General features: G+C 43.8%; 2 protein-coding genes across 3 annotated transcripts; one reads left to right on the top strand and one right to left on the bottom strand.

Moving 5' to 3' along the window:
• Window positions 1-1346: 1346 nt before the first annotated feature.
• Window positions 1347-14081, top strand: LOC311104258 (mitochondrial dynamics protein MID51). Of its 2 annotated transcripts, XM_084146034.1 has the most exons (6): window positions 1347-1458; window positions 2369-2671; window positions 2862-3013; window positions 5814-5994; window positions 8247-8509; window positions 11176-14081. In XM_084146034.1, the coding sequence occupies exons 3-6, from the start codon at window positions 2867-2869 to the stop codon at window positions 12001-12003; spliced, it is 1419 nt and encodes a 472-aa protein (XP_084002160.1). In that variant the 5' UTR covers window positions 1347-1458; window positions 2369-2671; window positions 2862-2866; the 3' UTR covers window positions 12004-14081. The 2 variants fall into 2 exon arrangements, with proteins under 2 accessions (XP_084002160.1, XP_084002161.1); XM_084146035.1 differs by lacking the exon at window positions 1347-1458 and having other exon boundaries at window positions 2581-2671; window positions 2866-3013.
• A 1932-nt stretch (window positions 14082-16013) lies between these two features.
• On the bottom strand, window positions 16014-23127 carry LOC311104083 (cathepsin D-like). Its single transcript, XM_084145746.1, has 9 exons — window positions 22921-23127; window positions 22286-22466; window positions 21745-21868; window positions 19371-19489; window positions 18932-19131; window positions 18035-18157; window positions 17558-17702; window positions 17219-17317; window positions 16014-16966 (listed from the first exon to the last, which is right to left on the bottom strand). Exons 1-9 carry the CDS (start codon window positions 22986-22988, stop codon window positions 16805-16807), a joined length of 1221 nt encoding a protein of 406 aa, XP_084001872.1. The 5' UTR covers window positions 22989-23127; the 3' UTR covers window positions 16014-16804.
• Window positions 23128-24451: the final 1324 nt, after the last annotated feature.

The following is a 24451-nucleotide window of genomic DNA, read 5'->3' as shown; positions in this document are numbered from 1 at the left end:
TATACAATTATCCACCTTGTCCAAAAGTCTCTACTTGGTCTCCGTTCTCCAGTAAACTTGTTTTATCAACAATAGTAAGGTTCAATGACACAGAAAGCAGTTCAATGTCGGGGTACAGAGTCGCTCTCTTACCAGGATCGCGGTCCGCTCTGACCAGGGTGAAGCCGGCCGGCTCCACCTCTCTGTCCGGGACTCTGTCATCCAGCCAAGTCTCCCAGCTGTATTGGGATTCCGCTGCCAGCAGCGTTTTCATTATTTAGTCCGTTCGTAGCGGGTATGTACACGATCAACAAGATCAGTCCAAAACCGAAGATCAGTCCAAAGCAGAATGTTTGCAGAATGTTTGTAAACTAAGTCTACAAATTAAAAACATAAAATAACGCCACACTACAGGTCGCAACAGAGACGCTGCTAGCCGCCATTGTCTTAGTTACGTTCAACGTTACGTCACGTATGACGAAAGCGCGTAAGTGCAAGCCCACAGACACCCATAGAGAATGTATTGAAAGCTTTGAAATGTGAAAAAAATAGATTTTACATGACAGGCTATGAGAGACTTCTGGGCGATTTTCAACCTGACTGAAATCGCCCAAAAAACGGGCGGGGCCATTTGAAGCACGACTTTAGCCTGATTTGACATTTAGTGGCTGGCAGATCAGACGTGAACGCTGATAACTGCTGTTGCCGTGATATAATTGATTAGAAAAAAAATCCCTTCCTTTTCCCGTTTGGCAGTGCGTCGCCCATATCGCCCTATTGAACAAGCCGTCCCTGTTCTAGTATTTGGAGACACAAATCCTTATCTCATTTTACCCCCTAAAACAGCTCTTCACATCAATCACAGCCTGCCAGGTGACACAACCTACATTAGCCCAGTCAAGAATGCATTCTTTCTAAGTTAGTCATCCCATCAATTATACAAATAATACATCTCTCACAATATTAATATGAGTTTATTTTATTATATGTGTTACATTTATCCTTGTATTGTCCTTGTAATCAGTGATGAAGCAAGAGGTGATAAAACAATTTCGCAAGTTGTGATCAATAAAGTATTACTCTACTCCAGCCTAGCCTCTAGCCTACTCCAATTTGTAAGTCGATCTGGATAAGAGCGTCTGCTAAATGACGTAAATGTAAATGTAGTATACTCTACTCATATAGTCCTATTATTACATTGGATAAACATCATATTCAAATATGTTTTCTTATAAGATTTCTTTATAAAATGCTTTATTCCTTCATAGAAAGATGTATAGGTTTGTAGGCTAGATAAGATTGAGTGCTGTAATGTCCCGTTTCTCAACCATACAAATAGTTCAAACCGGACGTAGTAAACCGGACGTAGTGCCAAAATTAGTAGCCAATAGCTTTCGGTCTGTCATTCTGACCGCAGCGTGAGGGGGAACTGTGTCTCTTGTTCTTATAAGAAGAAATCTTTGAAATAGTTTCTCAAAGGTAAGTTCAGCGTTCTGTCTTGACAATGTAAAATGTTGTTCTGTCAATATCTTATATTTTTATTCAATTGACTGTGAGAATCAGCTCCTCAATGTGTAAGGTCAGCATCGTTCAGAGGCTACTGTAGCAAGCTAACTAACGTTAGCTCGCAAGCTAGGCTAACTTAAAGTTATTTTTTAAAACTCTTATCTACTAGCCAATCAAAGGGAACAATGCTCATGATACTGGTTTTGCTATTCAAGTATCTATCTAATTGTTAACTCACTTTTATCGTATAGTCTACACGGACAACGGGGCAACAACAGCTAACTTTTGCTAGCTAAATTGCTAAGGGATGTTCTGCTTGATGAGTGCTAACGTAAACTATATGGCTAGCTAATGTCAGATGAAAGGGGTTAGCTAGCTAACGTTAGTTCTGTATCTTTGGTGTATCTTATGTGTTGCTCTGGTCTGACACGGCTGCATGTAGCTGACTAAACTCAACTCACGATTTCGAGTTGAGTTTAATCAGCTAGGTTGCATGCAGACTACACAGGCGTAACATAGCTACTGTTAGCTAGTTAGCAAATGAACTTGATGACTTGCTGCTAGCTAGTAGTGGCAATAATCGGTATACCGACCACCGAATTTACAGCAGCAAATGACCATTCAGTGACACCAGTCTCATCTCTCATCTTATCACCCACAAGGGTTATCTAGCTAAATATGCCCAATCGTATCAAGTAGTAAAGTTACTGTTCAGGATTATTATAGCCTAACTTGGTCCATGTTGGCCCTCTGCTTCACCAATGGCAGATGCCTAGGTGACAGTGTTCGAAAATCAAAGCTAATACTTTCTTTTGCATAATGATGATTACCTATTCTATTGAAATCCATAAATAAACGTCCTCCTGTCTATCTCTCCTCACAGGAGTCCTCCCCTCTCCATGTGCATCCCTAATGGGCGGCTGGACTCATAGTGCGGTGCTGGAGCTGTACCGAGCACTGCTCCGTGCAGGGCGCCACCTTCAGTACACAGACCGCAACTACTACCGGTGCGCCGTGGCCCGCGAGTTCCGCCGCTGCCAGGCCCTGACCGTGCCGAGCGACAAGGAGGACGCACTGAAGAGGGGCCAGTTTTTCCTCAGCAGTAGACTGGGGGGATTGATGTAGGTGGGGGTCAACCATCCAACACCACCTTTAGCAAGACGTGCTTGTTTCAGACTACTAACAGGTAAACTATTAAGCTATTTAACTGACTACCTATCCTATCGCTCTTTATACGTTAATAATACATGTTTTGATAATAAAAGGTACACAGTCCTTGAGTTATGGTAATAGAACGCAAGGCTCCTCACATCTGAATCAGTACTTTCTTTGTTCTTCTCTAATCACTTTTCCATTCTAACTCTACGTTCACCTAGACAGAATGGCGGGAGTGAACGGTGAGCGTAAAGGAAAGAAGGATGACAACGGGATGGGCACAGCCGTTGACTTTTTGCTCTCTAATGCCAAGCTTGTTCTTGGGGTAGGAGGAGCTGCCATGCTTGGCATTGCAACACTAGCAGTCAAAAGAGTAAGTGGGGTATTCTCTAAGTTAGATCATTGCAATTATATTCTTGTAAATGTTATTAGTGCTTTCGGAAAGAATTCAGTCCCCTTGACTTTTTCCACATTTTGTTACGTTATAGCCTTATTCTAAAATGGATTAAATAAAACAATTTCCTCATCAATCTACACACAATACCCCATAATGACAAAGTGAAAACAGGTTTTTATAATTTTTTGCAAATGTATAAAAAAGTTAAACCAGAAATACCTTATTTACATAAGTATTCAGACCCTATGCTATGAGACTCGAAATTGAGCTCAGGTGCATCCTGTTTACATAGATCATCCTTGAGATATTCCTACAACTTGGAGTCCACCTGTGGTAAATTCAATTGATTGGACATGATTTGGAAAGGCATACACCTGTCTATATATGGTCCCACAGTTGACAGTGCATGTCAGAGCAAAAACCAAGCCATGATGTTGACGGAATTGTCTGTAGAGCTCCGAGACAGGATTGTGCCGAGGCACAGATCTGGGGAAGGGTACCAAAACATTTCTGCAGCATTGAAGGTCCCCAAGAACACAGTGGCATCCATTATTCTTAAATGGAAGAAGTTTGGAACTACCAAGACTCTTCCCAGAGCTGGCCGCCTGGCCAAACTGAGCAATCGGGGGAGAAGGGCCTTGGTCAGGGAGGTGACTAAGAACCCGATGATCACTGACAGAGCTCCAGAGTTCCTCTGTCAAGATGGGAGAATCTTTCAGAAGGACAACCATCTCTGCAGCACTCCACCAATCAGGCCTTTATGGTAGAGTGGCCAGACGGAAGCCACTCAGTAAAATGCACGACAGCCGCTTGGAGTTTGCTAAAAGGCACCTAAAGACTATCAGACCATGAGAAACAAGATTCTCTGGTCTGATGAAACCAAGATTGAACTCTTGGCCTGAATGCTAAGCGTCACGTCTGGAGGAAACCTGGCACCATCCCTACGGTGAAGCATGGTGGTGGCAGCATCATGCTGTAGGGATGTTTTTCACCGGCATGGACTGGGAGACTAGTCAGGATCGAGGGAAAGATGTACAGAGAGATCCTTGATGAAAACCTGCTCCAGAGCGCTCAGGACCTCAGACTGGGGCTAAGGTTCACCTTCCAACAGCACAACGACCCTAGGCACACAGCCAAGACAACGCAGGAGTGCGTTCTCTCAACCAGCTTCATGAGGTAGTCACCTGGAATGCATTTCAATTAACAGGAGTGCCTTATTAAAAGTTAATTTGTGGAATTTCTTTCCTTAATGCGTTTGAGCCAATCAGTTGTGTTGTGACAAGTAGGGGGGTATACAGAAGATAACCCTATTTGGTAAAAGACCATGTCCATATTATGGCAAGAACAGCTCAAATAAGCAAGGAGAAATGACAGTCCATCATTACTTTAAGACATGAAGGTCAGTCGATATGGGAAATATCAAGAACTTTCCACAGGAATGGAAGACTGATTTACCGCTGCTGCAGAGGATAAGTTCATTAGAGTTAACAGCCTCAGAAATTGCAGCCCAAATAAATGCTTCACAGAGTTCAAGTCACAGACACATCTTAACATCAGCTGTTCAGAGGGGACTGTGTGAATCAGGCCTTCATGGTCGAATTGCTGCAAAGAAACCACTACTAAAGGACACCAATAAGAAGAAGAGACCTGCTTGGGCCAAGAAACACAAGCAATGGACATTAGACCGGTGGAAATGTGTCCTTCGGTCTGGAGTCCAAATTTGAGATTTTTGGTTCCAACTGCCGTGTCTTTGTGAGACGCGTGTGGGTGAACGAATGATATCCTTATGTGTATTTCCCACTGTAAAGCATGGAGGAGGAGGAGGTTTTATGGTGTGGGGGTGCTTTGCTGGTGACACTGTCTGTAATTTATTGGGAATTCAAGGCACACTTAACCAGCATGGCTACCACAGTATTCTGCAGCGAGACGCCATCCCATCTGGTTTGGGCTTAGTAGGACTATCATTTGTTTTTCAACAGGACAATGACCCAACACACCTCCAGGCTGTTTAAGGGCTATTTTACGAAGGAGAGTGATGGAGTGCTGCATCAGATGACCTGGCCTCCACAATCCCCCGACCTCAACCAAATTGAGATGGTTTGGGATGAGTCGGACAGCAGAGTGAAGGAAAAGCAGCCAACAAGTGCTCAGCATATGTGGGAACTCCCTCAAGACTGTTGGAAAAGCATTCCAGGTGAAGCTGGTTGAGAGAATGCAAAGCTGTCATCAAGGCAAAGGGTGGCTATTTGAAGAGTCTCAAATATAAAATATATTTTGATTTAACACTTTTTTTGTTGTTGGTTACTACATGATTCCATATGTGTTATTTCATAGTTTTGATGTATTCACTATTATTCTACAATGTAAAAATAAAGAAAAACCCTTGAATGAGTAGGTGTGTCCAAACTTTTGACTGGTAAATATAATTTCATTTTTATTTTATACATTGGCAAAAAATTATAGAAACCTGTTTGGCTTCGTCATTATGGGATATTGTGTGTAGATGAGGGTGAAAAAAACAATTTAATCCATTTTAGAATAAGGCTGTAATGTAACAAAATATGGAAAAAGTCAAGGGGGTATACCTTCCGAATGCACTTTATGTACATTATTTTCAATTGTGCCAGTTCAGTTGTAGGCTAAATGTGATCACCTCTCACTATTTGGCATCTGATCTCTACATCAGTAATTTATTGTTTTTAACCACGAGTGGACGACATGACCATTTCATGAAACATTCTAATGGACAAAGATTTTCAATTCAATCTCCTTTCAGATGTATGACCGTGCCATAAGTGCTCCGACCAGCCCTACTAAGATGGAACCATCAGGGAAAAGGAGCTGGGAGGAGCCCAGCTGGATGGGCTCGACACCACGGGTACTTAACCATGACATGAAGTCAACAGTGAGCAGGTCACTGCAGACTCTACCCACCTCCTCCAAGTCCTTTGAACCAGGTAAGGTACACTAATGTATTTAGGTTGTCACACACGATAATGTTATTCCGCATTACAACTATTAACATTGCCCATATAAGAGTTATGATCGTGCCGTTAGCTCACCCCACAGCGTGAAACGTTGCCAATAGCGCTGCTGAATTGTTACTTTTTCGGTGGAGCGACCGGTTAGTACGTTGTCAAGCAGGACGGTTACGTGTGTTGGCAAGGCAGAGGATGCGAGATCAAGTACCGGTAAGGACTGGTGAGATAGGAAGCTATACTGCTAAGCAGTACACTCACACTCGCACACATTGCCTATCTGTGTTCAGAGTGAGGCCTGAGCAGTAACACTTGGGATTGATGGAGCAGGTTAGTAGTGTGTTTCAGATGGTTTGACCTCATCTCTGTGCAGTGTTTTCTAATCCTTGGCTGTGTCTATTGATGACAGGATGGCTGATGGCAGGATGGCTGTACTTCCTGTATTGTGGGTGATACCGCTGACTCTCAGTGCTTGTATGAAGCTACAGGGTCGTTCCATTTGATTTCAATCCGTTTTTGACCGCGCCTTTTTTGATTTGAACTAAACTTTCCATACATATTTGTCCATGGTAGAAGTGATCAGAAAAGGACTTTATCAAACTATATTATAATGTTTTGAAAAATATATTTGTAATGTTTCATTTCAATTATCTAAAAACATGTAAGCTCAGATATATTTTCATTTTCGCATTTGTTGTAGCTTATACTGTAATGTACATCATCTGAGGTGTTTGTGTTGTGCCTGCCATTGGTTGAAACACAGCATACTCTTGAATACAGGGTGGGTGTCATTTTAATCATAGAAATATAATTCATAGAATGGACCTATCCCTTCAGACCACTGCAATTTAGCTGGTACACCATTGAAATTAATTTAATTGACATTTTACATTCCAATTACTACCACAAAGATGGCCGCCGGTCCACCCACCGTCGATTGGCCACTTAAATGGGAATGTCTATTCTATTATCTATATTTCTATGATTTTAATAGGTTTCCTATGGAAGACATTGTAATTTCAAACAACTGATATTCCCATTCAAGTCAATATTCTCCAATCATCTTTGTGGTACAATTGGAAAGTTGAAATGTCAATGTTATTCCCATTTTAGTAAATTTATCAGCCACTCTGTATTCAAGTGCATGCTGTGTCTCAACCGATGGCGGTCTGAACATAAACCTCAGATGATGTAAAATAGGATCTAAGCTACAACATATGCGAAAATCTGAGTTTACACGTTTTTAGATTATTGATGTTAAAGGTTTAAAAAAAAAGTCATTTTTTATTTACTTTTTGGTTTGAAATAAATTACCATATAGTTTGACAATCCTGTTTGTAAGCATTTATATTTTCAAGAGATACAGTACAGTGGATGTCTCATGGTATGGTGGGGTATGCAACATGGATCCAATTTTGGGCACCTCCATCTCCTGAATGTTTTGGCATTCAGGTCCAAAAAATCACTTTCTGACCACTTCTACCATGGGCAGATATGTATGGAAAGTTTTGTTCAAATGAAAAGGGGGGCGGTCAAAGCTATTGAAATCGAACAGAACGACTCTACAGTTTTGTTAGTAGAAACCCAACTAAATAGAATCAGATGGATAGTTTCTATTGAGCTCCATTAGATATTTGTTACAAAGTTTAAGAAAATACCTCAACTAAAGTCTGTGGAATTTTGGATGGTTCTCTTATGCCGGGTGTACACTACTCAACTTTCAAAGTCCTAACATCGCTCAGCCTCTCACATTTAACGACTGTCTTTCATGACGTGTTTTGTCTTCCCAACGTATTGGCACAAAGGGGTCACACACTACAAGATTCTTCACATGGTCATGAGGATTCTCAATACCACACTGTCTTGCAAAAATGAAACTTGTCTGATCTCAACTAAAAACATTGTGTAGTGTACACCCGGCTTTAGTGTGTAGGATACTCTCTGTAGGAGAGGATAGTCCGTAAAGCAACCTCTCTCGTGGTACTTGTTCCCATTAGTTGGGTTTGATTTCCTGTTGTCACCCAATAAATATCCTTCTTACTTTCGTTCTTATTTACCTCCCATTACCTTTCAACGTATTTGATTTATTTATGTCTTTATTATAGTGTCTTGCATCATCAGGATGCCCAGCCCACATGGGCTTATAAAACACTAAATATGCCAATTTTAGTATTATTTTACCCATACCTACACATTCCTAACCTCTGCCTGTCGTGGCTGTATCCCCTCAGACTGCATGCGGAAGGCGATGGGGCGGGGACGTAGTGCTGCAGGGCAGACCGACCTCCTCCGGGCCAGGATGCGCCTTTCCTTACAGGAGAAACTGTGGGAGTTCTACCAGGAGCGAGTGGCCATCCCCGCTGAGGAGCAGGCCACAGCCCGCCGGGCCGCCCTGGACATCTGCGCTGAGCTGAGGATCTTCCTGCACGCCAAGCTGCCCGACATGCCGCTCCGAGAGATGTACCTCAGCGGCAGCCTCTACGACGACCTGCAGGTAAGAAGAGGGTGGTAGTAGTACACTGTATTATCCCTCTGGGGGAAGGGAGAAAGATATCACTTCACCAACTGTTGGCTTAGGACTGTTGTGACCACAAACAATGCTTCTTACCTCGGTGACCGTCTCTGGGTTTGAAATGTTATGGTTTTATAAGAATAACACCAATGTGCTCCCTCTCTGACTCTCTCTCTGACTCCCTCTCCGACTCTCTTTCTGATTCTCTCTCTGACTCGCTCTCTCTCTGACTGACTCGCTCTCTCTCTCTCCCCCCCACTCTTTCTCTCTCTCTCTCTCGCCCCCCCCCCCACTCTTTCTCTCTCTCTCGCTCCCCCCCACTCTTTCTCTCTCGCTCTCCCCCCACTCTTTCTCTCTCGCTCTCCCCCCCACTCTCTCTCTCTCGCTCTCCCCCCCACTCTCTCTCTCGCTCTCCCCCCCACTCTCCCTCGCTCTCCCCCGCTCCCCCCCCCACTCTCTCTCTCTCCCCCCCCCACTCTCTCTCTCTCTCCCCCCACTCTCTCTCTCGCTCCCCCCCACTCTTTCTCTCTCTCTCGCTCCCCTCCACTCTTTCTCTCTCTCGCCCCCCTCCACTCTTTCTCTCTCTCTCTCCCCTCCACTCTTTCTCTCTCTCTCCCCTTCACTCTTTCTCTCTCTCTCGCTCTCCCCCCACTCTTTCTCTCTCTCTCCCCTTCACTCTTTCTCTCTCTCTCGCTCTCCCCCCACTCTTTCTCACTCTTTCTCTCTCTCGCTCTCCCCGCCCCCACTCTTTCTCTCTCTCGCTCTCCCCGCCCTCACTCTTTCTCTCTCTTGCTCTCCCCCACTCTTTCTCCCCCCCACTCTTTCTCTCTCCCCCCCACTCTTTCTCTCGCCCCCCCCCCACTCTTTCTCTCTCTCTCGCTCCCCCCCACTCTTTCTCTCTCGCTCTCCCCCCACTCTTTCTCTCTCGCTCTCCCCCTCACTCTCTCTCTCGCTCTCCCCCCCACTCTCTCTCTCGCTCTCCCCCCCACTCTCCCTCGCTCTCCCCCGCTCTCCCCCCCACTCTCTCTCTCTCTCCCCCCCCCACTCTCTCTCTCTCCCCCCCACTCTCTCTCTCGCTCCCCCCCCACTCTTTCTCCCCCCACTCTTTCTCTCTCTCTCGCTCCCCTCCACTCTTTCTCTCTCTCGCCCCCCTCCACTCTTTCTCTCTCTCTCCCCTTCACTCTTTCTCTCTCTCTCGCTCTCCCTCCACTCTTTCTCTCTCTCTCTCCCCTCCACTCTTTCTCTCTCTCTCCCCTTCACTCTTTCTCTCTCTCTCGCTCTCCCCCCACTCTTTCTCTCTCTCTCCCCTTCACTCTTTCTCTCTCTCTCGCTCTCCCCCCACTCTTTCTCACTCTTTCTCTCTCTCGCTCTCCCCGCCCCCACTCTTTCTCTCTCTCGCTCTCCCCGCCCTCACTCTTTCTCTCTCTTGCTCTCCCCCACTCTTTCTCCCTCCCCCCACTCTTTCTCTCTCCCCCCCACTCTTTCTCTCTCCCCCCCACTCTTTCTCCCTCCCTCACTCTCCCCCCCACTCTTTCTCTCTCCCCCCACTCTTTCTTTCTCTCTCTCTCCCCCCCTCCACTCTTTCGCTCTCCCCCCCCCCCTGTTTGCTTAGGACTGTTGTGACCACAAACAATGCTTCTTACCTCGGTGACCGTCTCTGGGTTTGAAATGTTATGGTTTTATAAGAATAACACCAATGTGCTCCCTCTCTGACTCTCTCTCTGACTCCCTCTCCGACTCTCTTTCTGATTCTCTCCCTGACTCGCTCTCTCTCTGACTGACTCGCTCTCTCTCTCTCCCCCCCACTCTTTCTCTCTCTCTCTCGCCCCCCCCACTCTTTCTCTCTCTCTCGCTCCCCCCCACTCTTTCTCTCTCGCTCTCCCCCCCACTCTTTCTCTCTCGCTCTCCCCCCCACTCTCTCTCTCGCTCTCCCCCCCACTTTCTCTCTCTCTCGCTCTCCCCCCCACTCTTTCTCTCTCGCTCTCCCCCCCACTTTCTCTCTCGCTCTCCCCCCCACTCTCTCTCGCTCCCCCCCCACTCTCTCTCGCTCTCCCCCGCTCTCCCCCCCACTCTCTCTCTCTCTCCCCCCCACTCTCTCTCTCGCTCCCCCCCACTCTTTCTCCCCCCACTCTTTCTCTCTCTCTCGCTCCCCTCCACTCTTTCTCTCTCTCGCTCCACTCTTTCTCTCTCTCTCTCCCCTCCACTCTTTCTCTCTCTCTCCCCTTCACTCTTTCTCTCTCTCTCGCTCTCCCCCCACTCTTTCTCTCTCTCTCCCCTTCACTCTTTCTCTCTCTCTCGCTCTCTCTCCCCTTCACTCTTTCTCTCTCTCTCTCTCGCTCTCCCCCCACTCTTTCTCACTCTTTCTCTCTCTCGCTCTCCCCGCCCCCACTCTTTCTCTCTCTCGCTCTCCCCGCCCTCACTCTTTCTCTCTCTTGCTCCCCCCCACTCTTTCCCCCCCCCCCCCCCCACTCTCCCCCCCACTCTTTCTCTCTCCCCCCCACTCTTTCTCCCTCCCCCACTCTCCCCCCCACTCTTTCTCTCTCCCCCCACTCCTTCTTTCTCTCTCCCCCCCCCCCCCACTCTTTCTCTCTCTCTCGCTCCCCCCCCCCCCCCCCCCCCCCCACACTATTTCTCCCACTCTTTCTCAGGTGGTGACAGCGGATCACGCTCAGCTCATGGTCCCTTTGACCTTGGAGAAGAACCTGTGGTCGTCAGTCCCTGGCGAGGACACCATCATGAACATGCCGGGTTTCTGGCTGATTCGCAGGGAAAACCTGGAGTACTTCCCCCGAGGCAGCAGCTACTGGGACCGCTGCATGGTAGGAGGCTACCTCTCCCCCAAGTCTGTCCTGGAGGTGTTCGAGAAGCTGGTGGCGGGCTCCATCAACTGGCCGGCCATCGGCAGCGTTCTTGACTACGTGATCCGGCCGGTGGTTCCCTCGGAGACTCTCACCCTGGAGGTCCAGTATGAGACGGACCGCCATCTTTACGTGGACTTCCTGCCTCTGTTGGTGACGGACGACGGCGCCTCGCTGATTGCCAAGCCACACAGGCTGGCCGCCGAGCGCCACGAAAACCTGTGGCGGCAGAGCTTCCGCGTGGCGGAGACGGCGCGCCTGCGGGCGCTGGACAAGGAGGACGGTGGCTGCCGCTGCGCCTGCCTCAAGGTGACCAAAGCAGTGTGCAAGCTGAACCCGGCCCTGACGCGCCTGTCGGCCAGTCAGCTCACCAACGCCATACTGCTGCTGAGCGGGAAGGAGGGCGACTGGACCCAGGAGGCGCTGGCCGACCGCTTCCTGCAGCTGCTTCGCTCGCTAGTGGGACACCTAGAGGCCGGGAGGCTCCCCTGCGCTCTGGTCCCCAAAGTCAACCTGTTCTGTGAGCTGACGCCAGTGGAGGTGGATGAGCTAGGATACACCCTCTACTGTTCCCTCTCTGACCCAGAGGGACTCCTAAGGACTCCTGAGTCTGACTGAGTCTGGTCATGGGTTCTAGGGTTTAGGACAGATAGTATAGAATTCTAACTAAGCCTCCATAGAGTCCATACTGCAGAAGAGGATATGATATGTAATTTATATGTGCTTCAGACATGGACCATGCCCCCTGTGACCACGTCGCTGTGTGATTGATTCAACATCACGTCTCTGGAGTCCCTGTTTCATCGATCAATACTTTTCTCTTGTACTTTTTGTTGTCGCGTAATTATGTGTGAAATGCAAAATCAACCACTTTAGTGTGGGGGGTTAATCACCATGTTTTTGACATGCAAGACATATCTGCTGAATTCAAATACAGGATCATCCAAATACCAGTTAAACCTCATGATGATGAAACCAGTCCCTTCATATGATCCACATGGCGCACGTAAGCCGTGATACATAGTACTGTTCAGAGGGGTATACTACAAAGCATGATCAAGGAGTTAGCCAGCTAACTTGCCTAGATATCCTGAAATAATTAAAAAAATGTGAAAGATAATCTTCAAATGGGCTTAGTCTAATTGGCTTAACCAAAAACGCATAAGTTTAGCTTTCTTAATGAACCAAAAAAATTGGACAGTTATTTCTGGTTGTTTATCAAAGTTGAACCTGCTTTGTAGTATACCCCTTGGGTTAGGGCTCAGTGTTTGTTGAATTGGTGATTGCTTCATTGGCTAATATTATGTTACCATAATATTATGTAACCAATTTGGATTGAATGGTGTGGAATAAAGATGATATTTATTAATTATAATTTGTGGGAATGGAAATTGGTCTATTTGAAATATATTTTGGTAGCTCCATCCTCAGATTGCAGGTGTTTCAAACAGTGAGATTATGATGGGGAACAATAGTATAATGCTAGTTAATATCATGTCTGAACAGGGGCATGAAGGAGAGCTCTCAGTAGTCAAATGAACTAGCCTCAATCGTCTCTAGCCATGCATTATCGATCCATCGATCGATGCAGGGTGCTTATTATACTCTGACATCCTTAAGCACTGTTGTGGTCCACTAGGAAACAAGACCAGTGAGTGGGACATGGCAGGGGGTTGTAGCACTTATAGTGCTGTAGCCTGGTATCGTACGGTTTGTGCTGTAGCCAACTCTTCTCATTGTGATGTTTGGCATGGCAAGGCTAGAAGAGTTGGTGACAGTGCATACAGTATGGGACCAGGCTACACTTTGCCTACTCTACCACTCCAACTGTGGAAATGGATAGAATGTAATGTTGACCATGTGAGCCGCCCCGAAAGCAAATAAAATGTGGTACGTCTGAAATCTTGACATTCTTGAGTTTTAAAAAAGAACATGTTGGAGCAGTTATTTGCCCCGCTGGCTTAAAAAATAAAATAAAAAATTGGTCAAGAGTTGACATCAAAATACTTGAAGTGAGTATTTTGATTTTGGTTAAATTCTGTTCAAGTTGCAGTTATATTTCAGAAATTCTAGCAATCTTTGCAAGGGTGGAAGCACCCACTATAAGAACATAGAAACCTCTGTATCTTCATGGTATTTAAGTTGCGGATGATTTGTGTGTTTTCTAGGACTCCTCCCACAAAAGTTGTTGAATGAAAGAATGTTGAGAAATAACAATATACTTTTATGTTAGGAATGTGTGTCGTTTGCATGAGAAAATTAATCATACATTGGGTTATTGTTACACATCTGTGTACAGTCTGTTTATGACGTCAAATATGTCTTGTGACATTAAGATGAAATACTTGACCTGTGTGTTCATTCAGAGGTCTGTGTTATGTAAAACACAAAATGGTTGGTGTGCATTTGTAAGTTAAACTTTGTGATAGTTGGGATGCTAAGCTGAGAGCAAATTGATCAAAAACAGAGCAGCTCGGTTGCTGTGGACAACGAATTTGTTTCCAGTTGAACATAAAGTATTTGTCAGTTTGGCTTTCAGGTCTGATCTTGCTTCAGTGGCCCCTACTGGTATAAGGTAACTGTTTCTCAGTCATGATACAGTGCATTCAGAAAGCATTCATAGCCCTTGACGTATTCCACATTTTGTTGTGTTCCAGCCTGAATTCAAAATGGATTCAATATATTTTGTTCTCACACATTTTACAGACAATACCCCATAAATGACAAAATGAAAACATATTTTTATATATTTTTTGGTGAATTTCTTGAAAATGAAGTACAGAAATATGTCATTTACATAAGTATTCACACCCCTTAATCTACATGTTAGAATCACTTAGCAGCAATTATAACTGAGTCTTTCTGGGTAAGTCACTAAGAGCTTTGCACAACTGGATTGTACAATATTTGGACATTCTTTTTTAAATTCTATCAAGTTGGTTGTTGATCATTGCTAAACAGCCATTTTCAAGTCTTGCCATAGATCTTCAAGCCAATTTAAGTAAAAACTAACTAGACCACTCAGGAACATTCAATGTCGTCTTGATAAGCAACGCCAGTGTATATTTGGCCTTGTGTTTTAGGTTATTGTTCTGCTGAAAGGTGAATTTGTCTCCCAGTGTCTGGTGGAAAGCAGACTGAACCAGGTTTTCCTCTAGGATTTTGCCTGTGCTTAGCTCTATTCAGTTTCTTTTTTATCCTAAAAGAACTCCCTAGTCCTTGCCGATGACAAGCAGACCCATAACATGATGCAGCCACCACCATGCTTGAAAATATGAAGAGTGGTACTCCGCGACGTGTTGTTGGATTTGCTCTAAACATACAACGCTTTGTATTCAGGACATAAAGTTAATTTCTTAGCCAAATTTTTTGCAGTTTTACTTAAGTGCCTTATTGCAAACAGGATGCATGTTTTGAAATATTTGTATTCTGTACAGGCTTCCTTCGTTTCACTCTGTGCCTCATGGTGAAATCCCTGAGTGGTTTCCTTCTTCTGTGGCAACTGAGTTAGGAAGGACACCTGTATCTTTGCAGTGACTTGGTATATTGATACACCATCCAAAGTGTAAAAACTTCACCACGCTCAAAAGGGATATTCAATGTGTGCTTTTTAAAAAATCCATCTACCAATAGGTGCCCTTCTTTGCGAGGCATTGTAAAAACTCCCTGGTCTTTGTGGTTGAATCTGTATGAAATTCCCGTCTTGACTGAGGGACCTTGCAAATAATTGTATGTGTGGGGTATAGAGATGAGGTAGTCATTTAAAAAAAATCATGTTAAACACTATTATTGTACACAGTGAGTACATGCAACTTATGTGACTCGTTAAGCACATTTTACTCCATAACTTATTTAGGCTTGCCATAACTAAGGGGTTGAATACTTATTGACTCAAGACATTTCAGCTTTTCATTTTTAATTTGGGCTGTAACACAAAATGTGAAAAAAGTCGAGGGGTGTGAATACTTTCTCAATGTATACCGTCTTCTGTCTTGTCATGGTGCGGCTCATTTCTCAAAGAGCTTCTTTGGCAGAGGAGAGCCTGTGGGCTTCGTTCCGATATCCACTTCATCAGACCACTTAGTTAGAATGAATGCCCAGCCCTGTACATTGCTTCATTCTTAATGCTATGTTAGTGTGGATATTGGAACAAAGGTGTGTTCAGTTTAGAGAGACGTTTCCCTTATTATTTATGATAGTTCCATTAACTTTACTCTTAAAGACACGGTGGGTAGGTATTCAACTTGGTGCTCACTGTGTGCATTTGTTAAGGGCTCTGGTCAACTCCATTGACATACAAGATCAACCCACATTGAAAGACAGCCAGGGTTAATCTGGTGTTGACCGAGTTGATGTCCAGCAGACAGACAGGGATTCAAACCAGGTCAGGTGGCAGCTATAACCATCCCATGCAAAGATATCCAGTTTCAATCACAAGCCGCCTTCAAGAGTGTTATACAAAGATAATGTATCTTTATTCCTAAATCATCACTTTTCTCATCTGTGATTTAATTTTCTTCCCCAATTACCACAATATTGTCTCACACAGGTAATTAGTGTCTATTCTGGTAGAAGTGGAGGGTGTGCTTGGTACAGTAGTGCATTATACAAGAAAATCTTCGACATGTAATGGAGACAGTTTAGTATTTTAGTATTTATTGTACATTTGTAACCAAAAAAGCAGAGTATTTATGTTTGCAATAAGAGCTTGTACACATATCACAAACGTTGTTCATAACCCTTGATACAATTACTGTCCCTTGGTACGTAGTTACTCACTGGACATCATTGTTTTTGTTAAATCAACCTGAGTTTAATTTACATTGATATGCATTCAGTCTTTATTTTTTTATTTAACCTTTATTTAACCAGGTAAGCCAGTTGAGAACAAGTTCTCATTTACAACTGACCAGGCGACCTGGCCTGGTTTTCTGCTTCATCTACAAAGGACATGTATTTTCAGTAAAGATATGCATTCAGTAATGTGCTTTGCAAAAAAAAAAAAAAGTTGCGTTGTCAGAAAGGAGATACAACAGTGCAGAAAAGAGATGCAGTATCACTTTGTCGTCGTACAAAACACCAAGCTGAACTGCCTACAGCAGCTCATATCACAATTTCGATCTGCAACTACTTATTAATTATTCACCAAACTCACATGGGAACACTTAGTCTTTAAAATACAATTTTAAAAACACAGCCCCCCAAAAAGTCACAAGAAGCAAAACAGGCAAAGACAAGGAACCAAGCAAAGGCGCCCCTTCTGAGTTTCTTTTTGGGGGTTTTGTTCATTTTGGTGGTGTGCTTTTCCTGTGGGGATTTGATAGGTTGACCTTGGTTTGGTAGGACCACTATATTGATTATACCCATCACATCCTCTCCACAAGTGGCTATGGGGTGTAGTTTCTGTTGTTTCTCCCCTCTACTTGGCAGGGGCGAACCCCACGCGGTCTGAGTCTCTGTCAAACACGCTGTAGTAGCGTCCAATGAACACATCTCCCAGGATCCACAGCGGTCCAGCCGGAGGAGGGATGTCCATGGCCATGAAGCCTGACAGACAGATTTTCTGACCCATCTGGGACTCCTGCAGCACATAGGGGAGAAGCTTTGAATGATTTGTCACACTTCAACTTAACTACAACCTCTACTCAACTCATCTAGAGGTATGGCCACAGAATTAAATAGATAATACTTTTCAAGATGTAGTAAAATGCATCTCTAGGCATGCGAACTGATTAACCGTTTAATTCATGCTGATTGAAGTTGTCAAATTTCACAGACTATTTTCTACTGGCAGGCAGGCCACAGTGAACACTGGTCAGGAGGTGTAATTTACCTTCAGGATATAGTCGTCTCCAGTCAAGTTGAACATCTTCCCTCCCAGGTTGAATGCGATGACGGGGAGAGATGGAACCTTCTTGCAGTCAATCCAATACTGAGAGGGAGTAAGGGGGGAAAAAACAAGGTGAAAAGTATGTACTTCACAAATCAAAACTTAACTTCTGTCACTACAATACAAATGAACACAACTGAGATTACAAGAAAATAGAGCCTTACTGTGCATGATTGAAATATTTTGGTGACCATTCAGGAGAACTAAAAGAGGTTGGAACTGATAGAATGTACTTGTATGCTACAACAGGTAGACATTTAGTCTACAGACTCCTCTACCTACCTCTCCCATCAGTAGAGGCAAGGCTCCGATGGCTTTGTGCAGCGCCCGGACCTCCTCCACAGGCCCGGTGATGAGGGATGTTCCCGTGTCAACAATCGCCTGGCAACCGCCCTTGCACAGAGTCAGTTGGTTGCCCACTTCAACACTGCAGAGCAGATGCAGAGCACCAATTAGCTGTGATCACTCAAGACTAAATTATCCTTAACTTCTTCTGTGTGCGATTTTTTTTAAATGATTGGTTCAAGGACATGCATCTGATGTAATAGAAGCAATTATTGGTACCTTGATTGTCTTATTTCTTTATTGACACAAAGATTGCTATTTTTCCATCCACTATCATGAGGGATCCTGCTTTCTGGAAACAGCATGCAGTACCCCGTCGGCCTTGAACTTCATGGCTTCAATGAGGGGGCAGTCGTTCTCCCCTGGTATAGATATTATAATAGAGCCTGTGTAGATGAGAACCAAGTTGCTTACCTGCTCATCTCGATCTGCCAATAGGCCTTGCGTGTGACGTTGACATAGTGCAGGTCTCCAGTGTAGTGCAGTGGGTCTATGCCTCCCAGCATCAGCTCTCCTCCTACAGCAGTTAATGGATCTCTGAGGAACAGGATATCAAAGGGGTTACAAGTTGTTAGTTCATTGGATAAATCTACTAGGGTGCACTGGAAGATGGTCTTGATCGTCAATCTAATATCAGAGAAGAAAATGTATCATTGCCTCAACCCCATTGAAGCTAGTGACGACACAAGAATACAAGGTTGTACAAGTTATGAAAATGAATTTCATTTACCTGTGGTTCATAGACTTTGCCCACAAAAAGGAAGACATTTTAAAGCTGCAATATGTAACTTTTTGGGTGACCCGACCAAATTCACAGAAATGTGAGTTATAGATCTGTCACTCATTGAAAGCAAGTCTAAGAAGCAGTAGATATGTTCTATGTGCGCTATTTCTTTGCTTCCCATTCTTATGTTTTTGCGTCTTTTATTTTCAGTTTTGTACACCAGCTTCAAACAGCTGAAAATACAATATTTTCGGTAAAATTGAAAATATGTTTCACAGCGGTTTAGATGGTACACTGATTCTCTACACTATAACGGGATTGTTGTCACAAACTGAAATTAGGCAAACTATTTCACTTCCTTGTTTCTGAGGAAATATGACAGCAAATGTAGAATTTCAGGATAACAGGAGCTCAAAATATCCCAGTTCAAATACAAGAAACTCCTTTCAGTTGACCGCCACCAACAGTAAACAGGACTGTTTAAAAAATTGTTTAAAAACAAATCACAAGTCAACAAACCACACATTGACCTACGGCCCCCAGTAAGAATCTATTCAAAAAAGGTAAAATCCCTAAAACCAACCAACCTGCTAATATAGAAGGAAAATATGTTCTGAGGCAACAGTTTGGCAGCCATGGCAGTGTCAAACACAGGGGTTATCTTGTCGACAGATATGGACGGGTAGCCCATGCCCAGCACTCCGTCAAAGCGTGCCACTGCAAACGTGATGCCAGGTTGCTTCACGGCCTCACCAAACTGTTGACCAGCAACCTGCATGCCAGCCAACTGAGAGAGGGATGGAATGCAGAACAGGATACAAATCAGACTGTTATTGAACACTAAAACAGTGAGGTTTACAGACAATAGACAGTAAGGAATGGTATGCAGACTATGCTCCACATTCCATCACTTAAAATGGACAGTGGTAAAATTACACAAAAATGCTGTGGATTTGCCCACTTAAATTAGGAATGCAAATGAACAATGGACAACGTGTGTGTGTGTGAACAGAACAGTCCACTTACTGAGACAGTGTCCCCACTGATGAACCCAGACAAACTGCCTCTGCCATACTGGATGGAGAACTTTGTGCCATTCTGAACGTACGTGCTCGACTTCTTGGAGTTATAACGATGGTGGAGCCCTAAGCAGAGGTGTACATAAAGTTGACAACTTTCTCAAGTTTGATAAATGCCATTCATTTTCAAACAAAATAAACACATCCCTCGTGATGCCTTAAAAATATGAATATGACTTCCAGTACAGCATGCCAAAACATGGAAGAGCAAAAAGGTATTTGCAACTTTGCACCCATCTCATGATTACATGATAGGAGTCTCAGCAGATAGTAAAACCATATAGTGTTATGAATGAAGTGCATAGCCACGGGAAGTAGTTTGCAAAAATATATATATATGCCCGCGCTGAAGACATTAATATTGCCGGCTAATACAGAACTAGTAAAGGCCCAATGCACTAGTGCGAAGAAAATTGTAAACTAAATGTATTTGAATTTCAGTGTTTATCAGCATTTGTATCTTGAGTCTGATAATTATCTGTGCAAAACAGTTAATCTGATAATACTTGTAGAATATAAGAATACTTGCTTGATATGCATTTTCCAGTTTCTTGAAATACTTTGCAAATGCAACGTGGTCCTCTGTAGCTCAATTGGTAGAGCATGGCGCTTGTAACGCCAGGGTAGTGGGTTCGATCCCCGGGACCACCCATACGTAAAAATGTATGCGCACATGACTGTAAGTCGCTTTGGATAAAAGCGTCTGCTAAATGGCATATTATTATTAACTTATTTCTAGTCCCCTGAAGTTCAGTTGGTAGAGCATGGCGCTTGCAACGGCAGGGTTGTGGGTTCGTTTCCCACGGGGGGCCAGTATGAAAATGTATGCACTCACTAACTGTAAGTCGCTCTGGATAAGAGCGTCTGCTAAATGACTAAAATGTAAATGTGGAATCTGGTCTATTCATTCCTTTTACATGTTAGTAGACGCTCTTATCCAGAGCAACTTACAGTAGTGAGTGCATACTTTTTCGTATTGGTCCCCCGTGGGAAGCTAACCCACAACCCTAGTGTTGCAAGCACCATGCTCTACCAACTGAGCCACATCATCACAAACCACTTGATGTCTCAATGTACTCAATTACTGTATTGTGCATTGTTTTTCGTGATGGAAAGTCTACAGGTACAAACCTAGATGACCAGCCAATGTACAATACAATAATGTACATTTACATTAAGTGATTCGTAAGGATGGTAAATTAATACTGCACAAAAGTTATTTTCCATGTTCCTTGATCAAGAAAAATATTAAAAATGTATGTGGATGTTTTGAGTCTTTGCCCATAACGTTGCACCTTATGATGTACAGTACCAGACAAAAGTTTGGACACCTACTCATTCAAGGGTTTTTCTTTATTTTACTATTTTCTACATTGTAGAATAATAGTGAAGACATCAAAACTATGAAGTAACACATATGGAATCATGTAGTAACCAAAAAAGTGTTAAACAAATCAAAATATATATTTTATATTCTTCAAATAGCCACCCTTTGCCTTCATGACAGATTTGCCCACTCTTGACATTCTCTCAACCAGCTTCACCTGGAATGCTTTTCCAACAGTCTTGAAGGAGTTCCCACATATGCTGAGCACTTGTTGGCTGCTTTTCCTTCACTCTGCGGTCCGACTCATCCCAAACATCTCAATTTGGTTGAGGTTGGGGGATTGTGGATGCCAGGTCACCTGATGCAGCACTCCATCACGCTCCTTCTTGGTCAAATAGCCCTTACACAGCCTGGAGATGTTCGGTCATTGTGCCATTCATCCGACGCCATCACCTCACGTTTCAGCATGATAATGCACGGCCCCATGTCGCAAGGATCTGTACACAATTCCTGGAAGCTGAAAATGTCCCAGTTCTTCCATGGCCATCAATTGAGCATGTTTGCTCTGGATCGACAATGTGTTCCAGTTCCCGCCAACACCCAGCAACTTGGCACAGCCAGGTGTGGGACAACGTTCCACAGGCCACAATCAACTCGATGCGAAGTAGATGTGTCACGCTGCATGAGGCAAATGGTGGTCACACCAGATACGGACTGGTTTTCTGATCTACACCCCCACCTTTAAGGTATCTGTGACCAACAGATGCATATATGTAGTCACTGTGATGTGAAATCCATAGATTAGGGCTTAATTTATTTAAACTGACTGATTTCCTTATATGAACTGTAACTCGTTGAAATTGTTGCATGTTTCATTTTTGTTCAGTGTGTATTTTGTATTATTCATAAATTGTATTATTATTTTTAGCACCCTCAGTACCCCTACTTCCCGTGGCTATGGCGAAATGCAGAAGGCAATAATAGACTGACTCACAGCATGCAATATCCAGGAAGGAGCAGTGAATGGAGGGCACCCACAGGTTGGAGGAGCCGGTGTCAAACAGCACGGTAAAGTCCTGGGGTGGTGTGCCTATGCTGATCACCCCATAGTACTGAGCCTGTAGAGAGATTTGATACCAACACCACATTCATATGATAAATACATAGGCCTAAGTCTATACTACAGTTCTCTTCTAACTCCTGGGGCGAGAGATACACTGAAAGTGCAAGCTTTTATTCAACCAAATCACACACCTGAAAAAAAAATAAAGTATATATCTCAGTATGAACAAATGTATGCACTCACTAACTGTAAGTCGCTCTGGATAAGAGCGTCTGCTAAATGACTAAAATGTAAAATGTAAATGTAATTATCTTCAATCTGGGCCATGATTGGCAGATTGGCCATGTTATGAAGGGTTGGAACAAAAGCCTGCACACCCAACTCCTGGAGAACCTTGGCTTTACTTATTATTGCTTCAGTCAGCCTAGAACAAGACAGAGTTAACCCAAGCCTAGTGACAATATCCACTTACATCCATGAAGTTGGTGAGTCTCTCAACTGGCACTTTCGGACTCTGAGTGGTTGCTGGTACGGATGGTGGTGTGACAGCTCCTGCAACACCAACGGTCTTGGCCATGTCCTGGAGTTGTTCAAAGCTCATCCCATTGTCACTCATCAGGCGACGCATACTGCGCGTCTTGTGGAGGGGAATTCTATGGGCAATTTTGTACGATAACGAAAAGAGACAGTTTATCTGTCATAATTTGTTAAACAAATAATTCAGAACTCGTGCGCTCTACTTCCTGTGTTATACAAGTGTTCTACTAGTATGTTCCCATACTTTTACGCGCAGCTTGGTTCTATTTTACTACAGAAATGTTTCGTTATTATGTACAATCTATGTTAACTTCAATGCAAACTTTAGGAGATAGATGTCATGGATATGCCAGCGTTATGGAAACGTTTTGTGTGTGCACCAAAATTGGAACCACATGTGCCTAAACAAACATGCATGTAAAATTAGCAATAATAACCTAATGTCAGGAAATTAAACTACCCCAGAGAACGGTTACAGCCTTGCCTATTCTATACTGATCACGGGATAGCGCAAGAATAAATACTCGCGTAATTCAAAGCTTTCCCAAGTAACTGACGAAAATATTTTACCTTATAATAGCAGAGCTGTGCGCTATCAACAGCGCGATGGTTATAGACAATATTTTAAGACACTTCATATTCTGTCTTTGAGTGCTTTCACTTTAGCCAAGAATCTTGGATGTCCAAAGCGTCCGTCCACAGAAGACCGCGCCCTCGATCAAATCTACGCACTAAACCCAGTTATATCCGTATGCCTTTCGGGTGATTTCTGTACACACTCGCTTTTCTTCACTCGGTCCAATCCTGATTGGTGACAGTACATAAATCAGACGGTTTTATTGGCTTAAATAGTATCCATCATTTTAATTGGCCAGTGCAATCTCGAAAACTTTGGACGTTTAGTTTTTTGTCCTAACACTGCACAGTTGATTCAAATTATATACGCTTGTGATTGATTATTTGAATCAACCAAAACGTGCACCCCTTGGGGTCCAGATGACCGAGTTTGGGAATCCCTGTCTTAACCCTTGCCCTAACCATGTTAAAGTTAGACTTCAATGGGGGAATGGACGTTCCAAGGACCCCAGATAGCAAGGACAATTTAAAATCAGACACCGTCCAATGCACATGACAAGTCGCAGTCGCAGGATCACGAGATACATGGAGAAGGGTCTGATTGCTGCCCCCAATTCCGGCCGTTGCCGCATCTGCAGGAAACCCTCTTAAAGAGCGACTGCCTTTAAAAATCAACGAATCCCTTTGAAAACGGCCTATCAGCCATCGATATGAGTCAGAAAAAAATATTCCAGTGTCAAAATTTACTACAAAGTGTAAATAGGACAATTTTGGTCATAAAGTCAGTTTCATCTAAAACGGAGTTTGGAACATTTGACAGAGTTTTGAACATCCGTGTGTCACAACTGGTAAATTAAGGTTGGGTTTTATTTGAAAATGTCAATTTGCCCACTAACAACAACAACAACAATAATAATAATAATAATAATAATAATAATAATTCATTTAATTTGTAAAGTGCTTTTCTCAGACCCAAGGTGCATTTCAAAAACACATTACATAGAACACACACAACAATCAAAGCTATATGTGTCGCCAGATCCGGAGGACATGAGAACAGAATTAGCAGAGGTCCTTGAAAGCTTTTCTGAACAGCACGGTCTTGAGCTGTGTCTTAAAGGAGGACAGAGACTGCAGCCCTAATAGTGTCTAGAAGTGCGTTCCACAACCACGGAGCTGCGCAACTGAAAGCCCTGTCACCCATAGTCTTTAATCTGCTGCAGGGCTGCTGTAGGGAGACGAACCTGGAGGAGCGAAGGGTGCGTTTGGGGCAGGAGGGTTGAATGAGCTCAGACAGGTACTTCGGTCCAGAGTTGGGGATAGCTTGCTACAGTGAGGGAAAAAAGTATTTGATCCCCTGCTGATTTTGTACGTTTGCCCACTGACAAAGAAATTATCAGTCTATAATTGTAATGGTAGGTTTATTTGAACAGTGAGAGACAGAATAACAACAACAAAATCCAGAAAAACGCATGTCAAAAATGTTATAAATTGATTTGCATTTTAATGAGGGAAATAAGTATTT

The sequence above is a fragment of the Coregonus lavaretus genome, assembly GCF_964263955.1.
Source record: "Coregonus lavaretus genome assembly, chromosome: 28".
NCBI classification, from domain to species: domain Eukaryota; kingdom Metazoa; phylum Chordata; class Actinopteri; order Salmoniformes; family Salmonidae; genus Coregonus; species Coregonus lavaretus.
The sequence above is the reverse complement of the archived record's forward strand: the minus strand, read 5'-3'. Positions and strand labels throughout refer to the sequence as shown.